Raw genomic sequence first — 14,867 nt, 5'->3', positions numbered from 1 at the left:
TAACAGGGATGCCCAGCCTAATTTAAGAGTGATCCTAAACCATGTACTCCTTTCCTTAAGCTCCCTGAAATAACCTATCCTGGGAGTGCCACAGGCGGTTGGGAACTCAGTTTTTATTGTCACAGGACACGGCAGCAGACAATGGGGAGGGTCACAACAGAGGGGACAGGGGAGTCACACCACAGGGGCCCAGCACAGCCACCCCGAGTAGCCACACAGCCCCAACACCCAGAGGGAGGGGAGGAACATGAGCCACGAGCCTGGCTCCTTCCCACACCTTTCTGCCCCATCCCTGTGCAAAACAGGGTGGTGGTTTTCCCTCTGGGAACAGGGCAGCTGATGAGCAGACAGAGGGGGACCTGCAAGCAGCTTCTGGAATCGGCTCCATTGTGTCCATGCTGCTGAGCACAGCCTGGATGGGCTGGAAGGGCTGGAGGATCCAGGGGTTTTACTCACCAGCCACGCTGAGGAAGTAGACTCCATCCCCAGGGAATGGCTGATGCCAGCCTGGGAGCCAGCCCTGCCCTCGTGGTCACCCAGCATGGTGGGTGCTGGATTTGGGGTGCAGATACCCCCAGCCAGCTCAGGGGAGGGGAAAACCCCCCCAGACGTGCCTGTGCTGGTTCTGAGCCCCACCAAAACAGGGCTGAGCCTCCCTCCAAGGGCTGTCCCAACACCACGGAGTCACCCCAGCCATGCCAGAGGGGGAGGAGGGAACAAAGGGATCAGATGGATGGAGAAAACCTTCCCAGCTGGCACAAAGCCCCCTGTTAGAAGAACCCAGAGGCTTTTGTAGCCCGGTGCCACCCTCTGCAGTTCTGCCCTTGCCCTGCAGAGCCGGCACAGCCCCAGCAGCCGCCCCCATCCCGGGCTGAGCCGGCGCTCACTCGGGGATGTAGTCCCTGAAGGAGTTAAAGCTGAGGCTCCTGCCCGCCGAGTTCAGGCTGGAGCTGGCCTGCATTTTGGGGATCTTCTCCATGAGCTTGGACACTGTCCTCCTCTTGAAGGAGCCCGGGGAGAAGTGGCCCTGCCTGAGCAGCTCCTGGTAGAGGCTGCTGAACACCGCCACCGGCTCCTCGTAGCTGTCCCGCGTGGAGATCTCGTAGAAGGGAATCTTGAGGGCTTTGGAGAGGTTCTCCCCGTCCTCGGTGGACACCATCCTGTCGAACTGCAGGTCCTTCTTGTTGCCCACGATGACCACGGGGGGCTGCTCGGCGGCGCCGCCGCTGCGCTTGGGGCTGGCGTGCAGGTGGTTGATGAGGAAGCAGAGGCGCATCACCTCGTCGAAGCTGCAGCGGTCGGTCACCGAGTACACCACGGCAAAGCCATCGCCCCACTTGATCTTCTCCTCGATCTGCAGCGAGTCCTCCTCCTGCCGGGGCACACACGGGCTCCCTCAGCACCGCTGGAATGCTGTCGCTGATGGATGCAACCCCGCGGTGCCGTCCCCATGGAGGCTAAGAAGGAGCAGCCCCAAATTTGCTTTCCCTGCCCAGGTCTTTGGTGGGGCTCATTCCCCCTCCCGCCTACAGGAGAATGTGGGTGTATGAAGAGAAATGGAATATAATTCCCTTGAAGTAAAACCCCTTGAATAGACACACCAGGAAACACCTCTGGAGCTGTGGGAGGGAAAAGGGACAGCAGCCAGGGAAGGGATGGGATGGCTTAGGCAGTGTGGCAGGTGGGGACAGCCATCAGCCCTGTCCTGGCATGGATATTGGGGGAATCAGTGCTCCCTTGAGGTGCCAGGATGCTCCACTGGCACAGCAAGCACAGCTATGCCCTGCATGGGAATGGGGGAATATTTATCTGAAAGGAATGGGAATGTAGGAATATATTACTCTGTAATATATTAATAATATATTACACTGTAATATAACTGAGGTTATACATAAATTCACCACCCTTTTCCTGAGATAACCACTATGATGTTCCAGACACAGGAATTAGGCCAGTGCAAGAAGTGGGGTGGCCTTCCCTGGCAGGCTGCTCTGCTCCGTGTTGCTTTCCCGGCTGAGCTCACCTGTCCGGCTGTGTCGAGGATCTCAAAGTGCACCATCTCCCCGTCGATGACAGCCACGTGCCTGTAGATCATTTCTGGGCAGGAGACACAGGGAAGGTGTGTGAGAGAGCCCCCAGGTGGCTTCGGTCACCTGGGTGGGTGGCCGAGGGGGCAGCAGTGACCAAAGTGTGGGAGCAACAAGGGAGGGAGAGGGGCTCCACAGGAGAGAGGGAGGAGGGGATATTTCTGGGACATTCCAGCCGGGACATGGCTTCAGTGGTGAAAAAACAACCCAAATGCAGAACAAAAAACCCCAAAATCCTAGAATTCAGGAGAGCACAGGCTCCAGGGGCTTAGATGCCTCCTGTCATTTAAAAGCCACCCCCCAGCAGATTGGGAAGGAATTCCAGGAACTGAGCAGGAACTACTGGTTTGATGGCTGGACTCTCAGAGGTCTTGGCCAACCTAAATGATTCTGTGATCCTATGATGCTACATGATTCCACTACCCCTTGACTGAGCCTGTGCAATCCAAAGGCTCATTCCAACAGATTTTGCCTAAATAACACCAGAAAGGGAAAAAGGCATGCAGGACCCAGGGAGGTGTCAGGATGTCCATGAGCTGCCTGCCTGGTTGAGGAGGAAGAAGAGGGAATATGGTGAATTTGGGGTCAGAGTTGTTTCTGCCATGGTGACAGCCCCAAGGAAAAGGAGTTTTCCTACCTAGGGTTGGGTCATAGTCTCCAATGAATCTCCTGGTGATGAATCGTACGGTCAGCGCTGGAAAAAAGAAACACAATGAACCCCGTTGGAGTTGTCTGTGCTCTGGGCTAATCTTTCCTCCTTGCAAGGGCAAAGGAGCAGCAGGAGCAGCCACAGCTCAAGCAATTAAACCCCCTCATCTGATTACACATCTCCCTGCACCAGAGCCCAGCAAGGCAAAGCCCAAATCACTGGCAAAACCCTCCCTGGCGCCTTTGGTCCTAACATATTTTCCAGGAAGCTGCTTTGGAAATGCAGTGCTGATGCCTGGAGAGGGAATTTCTGGACAAAGGCATGGTTGGGAGGGTGAAGAGAGTGCAGGAGTGGAGAGAGAAGTGGTGCTTGAGCCCTTCAAGGTGTTAATGATGATAATGGAGATGGGAGTGAAAGGTGCTGGAGAGGCTGAGAGCTGGTTTGGAAAGGCAACAGGAGTGGAAAGTGAAATTAGTGGAACGGGGGGAAAAAATGGGGGGAAAAAACCCCAAAAGAGCTAGGCAGGAGCACAGAGCCAGGAGGGACAGGAGGAAGGGAAAACAGAGCAGGAGTGTGACAGGAGGATAAACCTCACCAGAATCAAAAGGGGAAATGAAAAGCCAACACCAAGCTGGAGCAAGACTTGGAGCTCTGCAACTCAGGGTCAGTTTGTCCCACCTGCCCACCAGCAGATGTTGCTGGTGTCCTGCCCTCATAGACCCACACCAAGCCAACCAAGATCTGTGTGTTTATCCCAGGAATGTGGCACCCCACATGGGCCAGGCCTAACAAACCACAGAAAGGGAAAGAGGGATGCAGGAACTTCTGCCTCTCACACCTGCTTGGCTCCTCTTTGGGGGCATCACCATCCTCTCAACCCCCCCGTCTGTCTCTGGGTTTGAAACCTGCACAGCAGGGAAGGGATTTGAAGAAAAAAGCAGGTAATTTAGCCAAACTGCTCTGAGGAGATAACCAGGCATCCTGCAGGAGGCACCTACAGGCACCTTCAAAGAGGCAATGGAGTTATCAGGGGGGAGCGGGACGAGGCAGGCTCGGTCTCTAGAAAGCACCTGATTGTGTGTCATATGTCAGGCAGCCACCCAAAGCTGGAGCACATGGTGTGGGATGAGAAGGGGAGCCAATTAGATTGATTAAAAATTGGCTGGAGCACAGGAACACGAGGGGAGCTGCCAGTGGGGGAAGCGGCCGCAGGCGGAGCGGCCGTGGCCACCCAGCCTTATAAGGAGCTTTTTCTCCCCATCCTCCCCATCAGTCACCTCGGGAAGGGCTTTCCTTGGAGCTGAAAGGGTTAATTGTGCCTTAAATGTGGGGTGGGGGCTCACGGGGTGATTTACCTGCCACGTAGTCAGGCTGGCACCTCGGGATAGCACCAGGCGTGTGCCCACGTGCTGCCCTGTTTGTGCTGCTGTGGAACGGCCCCAGCACCGATCCATCTTCACTCCACGTGCTGCAGGCAGAGCTCTGCTCTGGATTATGGCAGAGTTTACGCTGGGCAGCAGCAGCAGAGGAGAGCACAAGCCCCAGCTGGGATGGATTTCCAGCCCCCGCTGCTGACTCACACAGCCCAGGTCCTTAAACCACACGGCTGCACCCAAACCCACCCCTGCTCGGAGGGTCTGGGACCTCGGGTCTCCAGATCCTGAAGGCTTCCAAACTGCTCCAAAAACCCCCAAACTCCTGCTGAGAATCAAGGGTTATCCTTCCCTTTTGCAGCTGCTCACATGGGATTTGCCCTTTGGTTGTTCCCACCCCTCAACTCTCCCAGCCTGGCTCTGTATCCCATGGTCATCCTGGGGATGAGTGGAGCCCTGCCAGGATGGGAGCTTGGCAGCTCAGGGATGAAATCCACCTTCAGCCTGCCCTGCTTCACACCCTGCCCAGGAGAGATGCCACCTCCACCTTGGGGACACAGCTCCCATGCCCTCCCCACAGGAGCTGAAGCAATGATGCTGCTGCCCTTGCTCCTTCCTTACCTCTCCCACACTCCATTCGTCACCTGGGATGTCACCAGCCAGCTGGGCAGGGACAGCAAGACAGGTGTCCTCATCCCCAGCGCAGGGGCTGGCAGGCAGCAGGACCCAGCAGCTGGGGTACAGCCCCCGTGGAAGGTGACACAATGTCCCCTGGCAGGGGAGGATGTGTAGAACAGCGCCCAGGGGACACAGATGGGGAGGGACACACTCAGGGGGCTGCGTGCCTGCCATTCCCAGGGGCTGCTCCCTGTTCCTGGCACGCTCCAGCTCTCCTCTGCATGAGGCATGGATTGATTACCCCCCTGGGCCCTCACTCCATGGCCTGTGTCACTGTCCCCCTGTCACACACGCTGACAGCCGACCTGAACTAGAGGAACTTTTAAAGACCCTTAGCACGATCCCACCCTAAGGAAGAGGCACAAAACCCCCACACCTGCCTGCAGGAGGGGCCCAAAGCTGCCAGGATTCTGCTGTGTGCCAGGTGGGATGGCCAGCAGCAGGGAGACACACGTGTTTGGGGTGGGGGCGAGCCAAGGGCTTCGTACACCCCAGAAATCCATCTGCTCCATCGGGCCCAACATCTCCAGGGACTCCCCCAGGCTCTGGGAACCCTGGAGCTGAGCCCCATCCCGTGCTCCAGCCTTGCTCAGGGAGAGCTGGGAGCTGCTGCCTTCAGTTTAATCAGGGAACGAGGATTTTTCATGAATGCCGGTTGCTGTCCATAGAAACACAATTCCAGCGGCTCCAACAGCCCAGCACAGGTGCCACAGCCACCAGCCACCGTGCCTTCCCTTTTCCAGAGGGGCAGGACTTTCCCTGTCCCCAAGGGCACGGCATCATACCAGGCTTTGCATGGATCATGGATCACTGCAATGTAGATCCACATCTTTCCCTGCCTCTGACCCTAGTCCTGGCACTCCAAGTGCTACTGAGGACACTTTTGCCCCCTTTGAGTGCTCACAGCTCGGGATGGAGGAGCAGGAAGCAGGGAAGGATGATCCCCAGGAAGGAAGGGGGTAAGGAGGGGGCTGAGGTGCTCCCAGCACAGCATCCCAAACCCCCAGCTCAGCAGGCACAGACGGAAAGCGCTGAACGAGGCACAGGGGAAGGGAGTTTTCCTGAGGGAAAACAGCCCGGTGCTGCGGAGGAGGCTCCGCATAGCTGCTGCGGGCGCTGGGAATGAGCAGCCAGCTCCTCACAGCCGGGAAAACCCAATCCCGGCTTTTAGCAAAGTTCTCCCGGACAGTGATGTCCACGCAGCCGGGCACCCCTCGGGCAAGGGAAACGGTGCGAAGTGTCCATGTGGGAAACTCCAGGGGAAGGAAACTCAGTGCCCTTAAACGCCACGGGCTGGGGGGGCACCGGGACAATGTCCCTCGTTCCAAAGGGACATGGGAAGGTTGGTCCCACTGGGCGGGAGGGAGAATAGCGGGGGGGATGCCAGAGGGGTGCCAGGGCATAGCAGAGGGATGCAGGAAGGTGCCAGAGAGGTGCTGGGGGATGCCAGAGGGATGCGGGGGACACCGAGGGGATTCCGGGGAGCCCCGTCCTACCTGTCTTGCCCACGGCACTCTGTCCCAGCACGACGAGGCGCAGGGTGCGGGCCGGGCTGAGGCTCACGGAGCGGCGCAGGGGCCGCGGGAAGCTCATCCCGGAGCCGGGCCGGGGCTGCCCCGGGATCCGCCGCTCCCCGCTCCGCCGGGCGCTGCTCCGGCAGCTCCGCCCCGGGGGCCGGGCTGGGCTCAGCCCCGGGCGGGCCCGGCTGGTGCCCTCCTCCTCCTCCTCCTCCTCCTCCTCCTCCTCCTCCTCCCTGGCCAGCAAAGGCGGTCGTCATCCCGTCCCGGAGGCGGTTCGGGAGTTGTGCCTCAGTTTCCCCGCACGCAGCAGCGCTTCCCGGCCAGGGAAAGGTGCTCCCCGCAAAGGGGCAAAGGCACGGCTGGACGGGGCTCGGAGCCACCTGGGCTGTGGAAGGCGTCCCTGTGCATGGCAGGAGGCGGCACTGAATGGGCTGTGAGGTCCCTTCCATCCCAAACCTTCCTGGCATTCCCTGGGTCTGTAAGAGTGAGGAAAGAGGGAAGTGGTGCAACACCTCCAGCCAGAGCAACACAGGGAGGGTGCTGCCTGCCCCAAACCACCGCCTGAAATGATAATTGTCTCCATGTTTGTGCACCAGACAAGTTAGTAAGGACAAGAGGATCTGACAGCCCTGGCCATGCCCCCTGTCCCACGAGCAGGATGAGGAGTGAATCCTGGCTCACCACGAACCAGCCACTAAATCCCCATGGATATCCAAGAGCAAGGACTCCACACCAGGTCTGGAACTGAAGTTTGTGTGTTTTGGGGCAGCAGCAGCACCAGGTTGTTAAGCAGCAGCGTGAGGGGATACCCAGCTGTGCAGGGAATGTGTAACAGCTCAGAGCAGTACCTGGAGCTGGCATGGATGTGCCTTGGGCATCCTGGGAACAAGGGACAAGCCTGGCAACACCTTTAGAGCATCTTGACTCTCTCCATCAGAGCCCAGAACGCTTCTGATCCATGGGATGCAGATCCCAGGTGACACCAGTGCTGCAAAAAAAGGAGCTGGGAGAAGGGACCTGGCCAAGGATGTGGAGCCCTCAAACACCCACATCAGGGACTCAGCCCCTTTTCCAAAGGCTGCAGTCACTTCTCTGGCACAGGGATCTCTCAGCCTGGCCATCTGGGGTGACTTGGCACAGCTCACTCGCTGCTTGAGGGAATATGAACCCACCTGGTATTTATAGCCCCTATCAGGTGTCCAAAGGGAACGTCCTGGTGCCCACAGGGACAGCAGCACTCAACCAGCCCCAGGGTTATCGGGATCACAGCTGCTGCCAGCGGGATCAGGGCTGGAGGGAGGCCCCTGGATAGCACAGAGACTGTCATGGAGAGCCAGCAGACCTCTCCCAGAAAACCATCTTGCCATCACGTGTGTCTTCCTTGTGCATCAGCCCCTGGAAACAGCCCTGCTCTGGCTTCTCCAAAGGCAAAAATCAGGCTCATGGCTACATCTGGGGCCCAGAAAACAACAGTGAGGCAATAAACAGATTTTGGGACAAAAGCTGATTCCCAGCTGGGGAACGGGGGGTGTCAAGAAAAAGAAATCTCCTTTACATTCCTTCCCTATTTTTAGCCCCATTTCCTACGGAAATGAGATGTCTGCAATCAAGTCCTCTTCTTGCCTGATCCTCTCTAAGACCAGTTTTAATACATTGCCTGATTCCAGGCAAACGAGGGAGAAGACACAGAGAAAACCCCTTTTCCTGCGAGCTGTGTGACAACAAATGGGCAAATTTCATGGAAAAATCGACCCTTGCACTTTGGAAGGCAGGAAGTGGCTGGGGGAGTGCAGAGTAACAATTCCCGCTGCCCCAGGTTCCTGCTGTGCTCACCTCAGGTGCAGCACAGCCCTGGCAGCTGGGCAGTCACATTTGCCTTCATTCCAAGTGTGTTAACAGCACATGGATTCTTGGGGATGAGGGAACAAAGGGACAAGAAGGATGGAATTAAAATGGAAGCACAGCTGCACTCGTGCCACAGACTTCCAATGTCACCTTGGGAAAATCATCTCCCTTCCCACCACCTCCATGACCACTATGACCTTCCAATCCAAGACCAGCTGCTCCAGAAAAACATATCCCTGGATTCTTTAGGAAAAGGGTCAGTGTGAGTCCTGGGGCTGGAGAATTTGTGTCCCTGACAGCACAGCTGGGAGAAGCTCCCTGCTCCTCAGGCACGGCGTGGTGGAAACCACATGCATGTTCCCACAGGAGCACTCAGCACCATGTCCCACATTTGCCAGGGAACGTTTGGCAGTGGGAACAGGATTTTATCACCAGTGATTGCTGTATGATCCACCTCTGGCACTCTGCAGCACAGCCAGGTGGGAAAGGTGCAGGAGATATTGAGTCCTGGTGAAATATTTGTGGTCAGGCTCCTCCATACTTGCTGGTCCTTCAAGACACAAGGAGTCTGCTCTGGGAACCGAGCCAGAGGCTCCCATGAATCACAGCCCTGCAAACAGAGAATCAGCTGAAGTGAAAAGCTGGCCTAGAGCACAGAGCCAAATCCCCTCAGGCCGTAGCCTCGGGTCAGGGGGATCCCATCCCATGGTCCAAACCACTTCCCTACTGGATTATCAGCTGTTTTGAGAGCTGCCCAGGAACTGAGCTTTGAGGCTTTTGAAACTGGGCAATGGTGTTTTCTCACTTAGGAAAGGAAGATAAAGTAACACCAGTCCCTTTTCTCTCCATGAGATGATCCAAAGGCATGGAATGCCAACAGATCCATGCAGGAGCCAACTCCAGTTCAAAAATGATTGAGGTATTGCAAATTTTAGTTCCCCAAGGCTTAGCTCCTCTCCCAAGCCTCCATTTGAAGGGCTCAAGCCCTTTTCCAGGTCACTCACCACATTAAACTGACACTTGTTAATTACTGCACAGACATTCCCATGTGCAGCTCCATCAGGGAATGCCCTCCAAGGGTATAACCAAAGTCACACTGCCCTGCCCATAAACATATTTTGGGTTGCTGCAGCAAACCCAGCACACCCAAGAGTCCTCGAGCCTTCATCACCTCGCCTTCCTTGATTCACTCTGTTCCTTCTGACGCCAGTCCTGCTGTGAAACCTGTGCATTCACAAGGCACAAGGACACAGATCTCAGCTGCTTCTCCATTTGCTATAAATAGGGAGAGGGAAAACAGATGGAAGGCCCCATGTCCAGGCATGCCGGCCACTGCTGGACTCCGTGTGGGATTCGCATCAACACAGACCCTCTGGGAACACATTCCCTCTCTTTTTTTAATAAAAGGCTGGTTTTTAGGTCACAGGAGATAATAAAACCTCAAGTGCAAGAGAAATCCAACCAGCAGAGTGTCCTGATGTCCCGTTCCTGTCTGCCACTGGAGTGGATTCCGACACGCGGCTGGATCACACTGAGAAAACAAATCTGGCTCCACGTCAGAGCTCAAGGGCTCCTTCCCAAAGCTGTGAGGGATAAAAAACACAGGGAAGGGGCAAATTAACAGCACTTCCCTCCTGCCCCAGGGCCTGAACAACATGTCCCCAGAGCTGTGCCACTGGATAAACACCGGCAGCCCATGGCTGGCAGAGCACACGATCCAAATGTCCTGACGGAGCTGCTAAATCCCTGTGCTGCCCCGTGGCTTCCAAAGAGAGCGTCCTGCACTTTGTTTTCCCGCAGGAGCCGGCTGTTGGGGAGGAGGACACAGCCACAGACCCTGTCTGTCCATCAGGCTCCATCACACCCCACAAACAGCTCCTCACGGCGGGAAGCTTCCCGCTGTGGGAATGGCTTTGCTGGGAAGCTGATTTTAGAACACAGAGCACTGTGCTGAGGGAAGGAAGACAAATCCCATCGTGGAAATGACTTAAACCTCCAGAAACGCTGCAAAAAGTGATCCTGTGGGATGACCAGGATGGGGCTGTCTTACCTTCAACCACAAGAAGGATTTTGTGTGAAACAAGTCCAAGCCCCTCAGAGCTGTAACATCCAGAGCACTGGAGGGGTTTGGATCAGCACCAGCCTTTGAAATGATGGAAATCTCGCTCCAAAGTGGCTTCTAAAAGCAGCTGGTGCTATAAGGGGGAGGGAAAAACCTGGAGCCACAAAGGAATTCTGGTGCCACAGGCCACTCTTGAAAGGGCAGAGGAGGAGGGCTGGGCTCAGTGCATGGCACACAGAAATCAGGGATTCAGCCTCTCCCGGGGAGGGGAGGGCAAGGAGGGGTCTCGGGGTACACACACCTGGGATCCAGGGAGGAGCAGGGCCAGGGACGCACTCGGCATTCCTGCCCCGAACAAGGGATGCCGTGGGGATCAGCGAGGGCACCTCCCGAATCCTTTCCGCCAGCCCTTCCAGAGCAAACCTCGCAGCTGGCGAGAAAACAAGGCTTCCTTATGCTGGGAAATGTCAGGGCTGTCCCGCTGCGGCCGAGCCCTGCCGGCGTTCTTGGAAAGCGCGGCGGGAGGGAGCGGCACAGGCAGCGGCTTTGTGGCCAGCGGGCAGGGATCAGCGCTGGAATTCACTCCCGTTCCCAGCACAGGCCCTCGGCTCGGCTCTCCAGCCTCCCTGCCTGCCTGCCGGGGGGGACAGACGCCACAGGGGTGGCCGGAGCCCGGGCCTGCTTCTTGTCTGACCCACGTGGATCTCCGGCTCTGGGCAAAGCATCTCAAATTGCGCCCGGATCTGTTTGGTCCTGGCAGAGAAATTTTCACTGCGAATCGGTGCTTAAGGGAAAAAAAAACCCCTTGAATTTTCTCAACCTGTTTTGTTGAGAAATTCCTGCTTTCAAACTGTTTCAGTGCTATTTAGCACCAGGAAGGGTGATAAGGATCACTCCCCTGACACATGAAGCCCCTGTGACTTCATCCCTGAGAGCTGGGCTTTCCTGCTTCCACTTGCAATGACAAAAAGCTTTTGATTCAAATTCTCCTGAAGAAAGCATTAAAATAATCCCTTTTTTACCTCAGTCTGAGCAAATAATTCCAACAAAACCTGCCTAGTTTGCATTACAAACTTTTTTAAACCAAGAACTTCCTGATAGTGGTTGGATTTTCCCTTCCTGATTTTCTGTCCCCCCAAAATGCTGTGAAAACACCCCAATTTTGTGTAGTATCTCACTTGGATCAGAACCACATTCCCAAGGGCTTTTTGGGGGATCAGACTCACAGAACTTAAGCCCTTTGCTTTTCCTTGAACTCCACAGCAGCCTCTGCCCTCCGTATTGTTGAGCCCAGAATCCCGTGTTATTTCCAAGTGTTTCTTCCTATTTGGGAAGGACAGAACATTCCTGCTACATCCCCTGAAAGCCAAGACACGCTGTTTCTTAGCCCCAGCACTGAAGCACAGAGGGACTGAGGGTTTCCAGTCCAATTCCTTGGGCTGGCAGCGCCGCTTCCGCTGTGGACCGGGAACAGCCTGCATCCGGAGCTGTGGTCCCTGTGCCAGCCCACGGCACGCTCTGCCTGCTGCTGGGATCTCTGCTCCCAGCATGGAGCTGCAACCACCTGTGGGAGAAGGGGAACAGGTGGGAGATGGTTTTTGGAGGGGCCTCCCCACCCTTTCAGTTTGGAAGAGATTGGGAATGAGGATGTGACAATCCAGGCTGTCCCTGTCTCCACACTCCCTCAGCTGCTAAAAACTGTGTTTAACCTCAGCAGCAGGGAAAGAGCAGCATTCCCAAGGCTGTTTGTGCCAGGGGATCTGAGATGGGGAGGGCTGAGGCCACCCCTGCAGATGCAGCTGTCTGCAGTGGCTGAAGAACCAGCTCAGCCCTGGCACAGCTGGATCCTTTTCCAGCAGCCACCACAGCGGTGCCTGAAGTGATCTCCCAAAGGAATTGTGAGATTGGACAGCCAGACCAGTTCCACATGGAACAAAACTCCCATTTCCCTCAGCACAGGGCTCTGGCAACCTTTGTCCCAGGGGGAGCCATGGTGGGAGTGCAAAGGACACCCAAATGTGGTTTTACTCAAGGTACTCCCTAGGGAAGTGACAAAGTGAGCAGGGCCCATTATCCCTTCCCATGGTGGCTATCAGGAACCCCACAGCACAAGAAACTGCAGGAAACTCCAGCAAACTCTCCTCCTGGTGGATACCCAGCCCAGAAACACCAGCAGACCTCAGCAGGATCCACCTGGCCTTGTATGTGCTGCTCAGGAAAGGACAGTGCTCAATGTGCAGCCACAGAAGAGGGAAAAGACCAGGATCTAGACATGGAATACACTCAGCAGGTCAAAACTCAGCTCTGAAATAGGCACAAAACCCCTCCTGAGCCACCAGTGTCTCATTTTGATGGTGTTACACACACACACATACAATTTATTGCTGCTCACCTTCAGGAGGAGAATTTTTCAGCTCCACTTCCCAGTGCTAATGATTAAGAAGGATTTTCACCCCATGGCCCAATCTGGGAGATCTGAGACCCTGCAGTCACCTGGTTCCACTGTCCTCTTCAGTCCCACAGGCTGTGCCCCAGGATATTCCCTGGAGCCACACAATGCCAGGAATTACATGACCAGAATTCCTAAAATTCAGGAGGTGTGGAGGCAAAAAAATCCATTAGGCATGAAAAAGCTGGATAACCAGCAATGGATCCTGGGTAGCTTAAAACTCCTGGCAAATAAATACCAGCAAGGCTGAAGCAAGTTTAAAAAATATTTTATTTTTTTTAAAAGAAAGAGATTTCCATTTCCCACCACACAGAGATTTCCATTTCCCACCACAACAAGAAGTCCAGAGCTTCCCAGTGCTGAGGCAGTTTTATTTCCACAATTGCCTGAAGCAGCAGTGATTCCCAGGACACCTCCCCAGTCAGGACAAGCAGGGGTAGATCTCGATGGTGTTGATCCTGAGGACGGTCTGGGGGTTTGCAATGACTGAAAAAGAAGGAAAAGGGGGAAAAAAAGGATCAGGTAACAGCATAAACCTGGTGCCCTACCTCGTGCCAGGGCTCCTGCTGGCAGACAGCAGCATTCCATGGGGGTGCCAAGGACAGCAGGTCCCAGAGGGCAGCCTGGCCAAGGCTTTACCATCCATCCCATACAAAACCAGCCATAATTCCTTCCTCTCTCAGAGAGGGAAGAGACATTTGGCAACCAAAACCTGGGCAGGACCCTGTCTGGGCTTGCTGGGAGCTGTGATGACACATCCAATGTTCAAGGCTTTGGGGAGAGACTGGGATTGCTCTCCTGCTCAGGAAGTTTAGGGAACACTGAGAGAATACTAAACCTTCTGAGGGTGCACATGGGACAGGGGCTGGCCCTGAGGGGCTCTGGGGACACAGAGAGTGAGCTCCTTCCCCAGGTCCTTGTGCTGGATTCCTCCCCTCCCACACCCAGCAGGGAAGGAGAGGTGTCTTCTCCCCTTTCTCCCTTACTTTTCTTCCTCTGGAAGTTGTGTCTCCTCCAGAAGCGCATGTTGACCTTGGGCCACGACTCCGTCTTCTCGATCACCGTGGCCTCCACACGCACCAGGTCCTTCCTTAAAAAGGAGGGGGAGAAGCACCAGGTTTCAGTTATTTACATGCTGTCATTGTCCTTGCTAGAAAGGAAGGGACTATTTTCAGGCTAGCAATGATTTATTGCTCAGATCAACAGCAGCCTCAGAGGCTGTGATATTTTAGAGGAGAAAGTATTCGGCCATAGCTCAAGAGCAGTCACAAATTTCTTTGTTACAAGGTGATATATCAACATTCTAACTCAGCAGACAGCTGCCACAGGGTTTATCTCACTTTTCTAACTTATCACTTTTACTTACTTCTGCCGCACAGCATTGAATATTTTTATCCAATGGGTTTCTAACTCACAGGCACATGTTTTTTTGTTGGGGGAAAACCACAAGTTTTTATTTTAACTTTTTACAACTACACCCTTATATTACAAACTCTTCATTGTCTTATCAGTACAGTTTCTCACTTACTTAAGGTATATTCTCACCTACAACTATAGAAATATAAGTTTATGATTTTTTGGTTTAGTATCTGTGTATTGTATTTTCACATCAATCTAAGATTCCTTTAAGGTTGTAGATCAAATTTTTTAGTGTCTGTGGAAGTTTCTGTTTTTCTAATTCTCACAACGTCCTACTCTTGGGCAGCAGGTTTCTGGGAGAAGAGAGAAAGGGGTAACAACGCTGGAAATTCCAGATCCTCCCTGGGAGGAGGGCCACCTGCCCAGGCACAGCCAAAAGCCTCCAGGTGCTGTAGCTGGCTCAGGTGTGACAGTCACAGCTTCCCTGTCATGGGAGGGATGAGATCTTCCATCAGAGCAGCCAGCAGACACAGGGACCTGCAGGAACTTGCAAGATTGAGGCAAGATAAACTTCCCTGGCACCTCCAGGTGATTTCATGTGCCCTGCTTTGGTTTTGGCACAGGATGAGCCCATCCCTGCTCCTGATCAACAAGAAATCCTTCCTCCCCCTCTAAAGCATCACAGACAGCTGGAAGAAAATCTCACCTTGTTGGAAATGCTATAACTTTCCCAATAATTTTTAAATTAATTGTTTTAATGAACCATAAGCAATTTTCCACTGCAGCCAGCATTTAGCAAGGCTTGCCATAAAGCTGCTGCTGCTGGAACACAGTTTTGGGGAAAA

At 54.6% G+C, this 14,867-nt stretch overlaps 2 protein-coding genes across 2 annotated transcripts in view; both read right to left on the bottom strand.

The window, feature by feature from the left end:
• Positions 1 to 93: 93 nt before the first annotated feature.
• Positions 94 to 6,489, bottom strand: LOC102068536 (ras-related and estrogen-regulated growth inhibitor-like). Its single transcript, XM_005494803.4, has 4 exons — positions 6,284 to 6,489; positions 2,725 to 2,781; positions 2,024 to 2,097; positions 94 to 1,372 (listed from the first exon to the last, which is right to left on the bottom strand). Exons 1-4 carry the CDS (start codon positions 6,378 to 6,380, stop codon positions 884 to 886), a joined length of 717 nt encoding a protein of 238 aa, XP_005494860.1. The 5' UTR covers positions 6,381 to 6,489; the 3' UTR covers positions 94 to 883.
• A 6,426-nt stretch (positions 6,490 to 12,915) lies between these two features.
• MRPL21 (mitochondrial ribosomal protein L21) overlaps positions 12,916 to 14,867 on the bottom strand; it is a 10,745-nt gene continuing 8,793 nt past the window's right edge. The window contains exons 6-7 of the mRNA XM_005494802.4: positions 13,650 to 13,753; positions 12,916 to 13,149 (exon numbers count right to left, since the gene is read on the bottom strand). Coding sequence (XP_005494859.1) covers positions 13,085 to 13,149; positions 13,650 to 13,753 — 169 coding nt within the window. The 3' untranslated portion in view covers positions 12,916 to 13,084. The remainder of the gene's footprint in view (positions 13,150 to 13,649; positions 13,754 to 14,867) is intronic.

Source organism: Zonotrichia albicollis, chromosome 6 (assembly GCF_047830755.1).
Source record: "Zonotrichia albicollis isolate bZonAlb1 chromosome 6, bZonAlb1.hap1, whole genome shotgun sequence".
Lineage (NCBI taxonomy): Eukaryota > Metazoa > Chordata > Aves > Passeriformes > Passerellidae > Zonotrichia > Zonotrichia albicollis.
The sequence above is the reverse complement of the archived record's forward strand: the minus strand, read 5'-3'. Positions and strand labels throughout refer to the sequence as shown.

Coding starts and splice junctions, on each gene's coding strand:
- LOC102068536 (XM_005494803.4), bottom strand. CDS start 6,380: ATGAGCTTCCCGCGGCCCCTGCGCCGCTCCGTGAGCCTCAGCCCGGCC. Junction 2,782..6,283: donor GAGTGCCGTGGGCAAGACAG/GTAGGACGGGGC, acceptor TCTTTTTTCCAG/CGCTGACCGTACGATTCATC. Junction 1,373..2,023: donor TCCTCGACACAGCCGGACAG/GTGAGCTCAGCC, acceptor GTGCCCCGGCAG/GAGGAGGACTCGCTGCAGAT.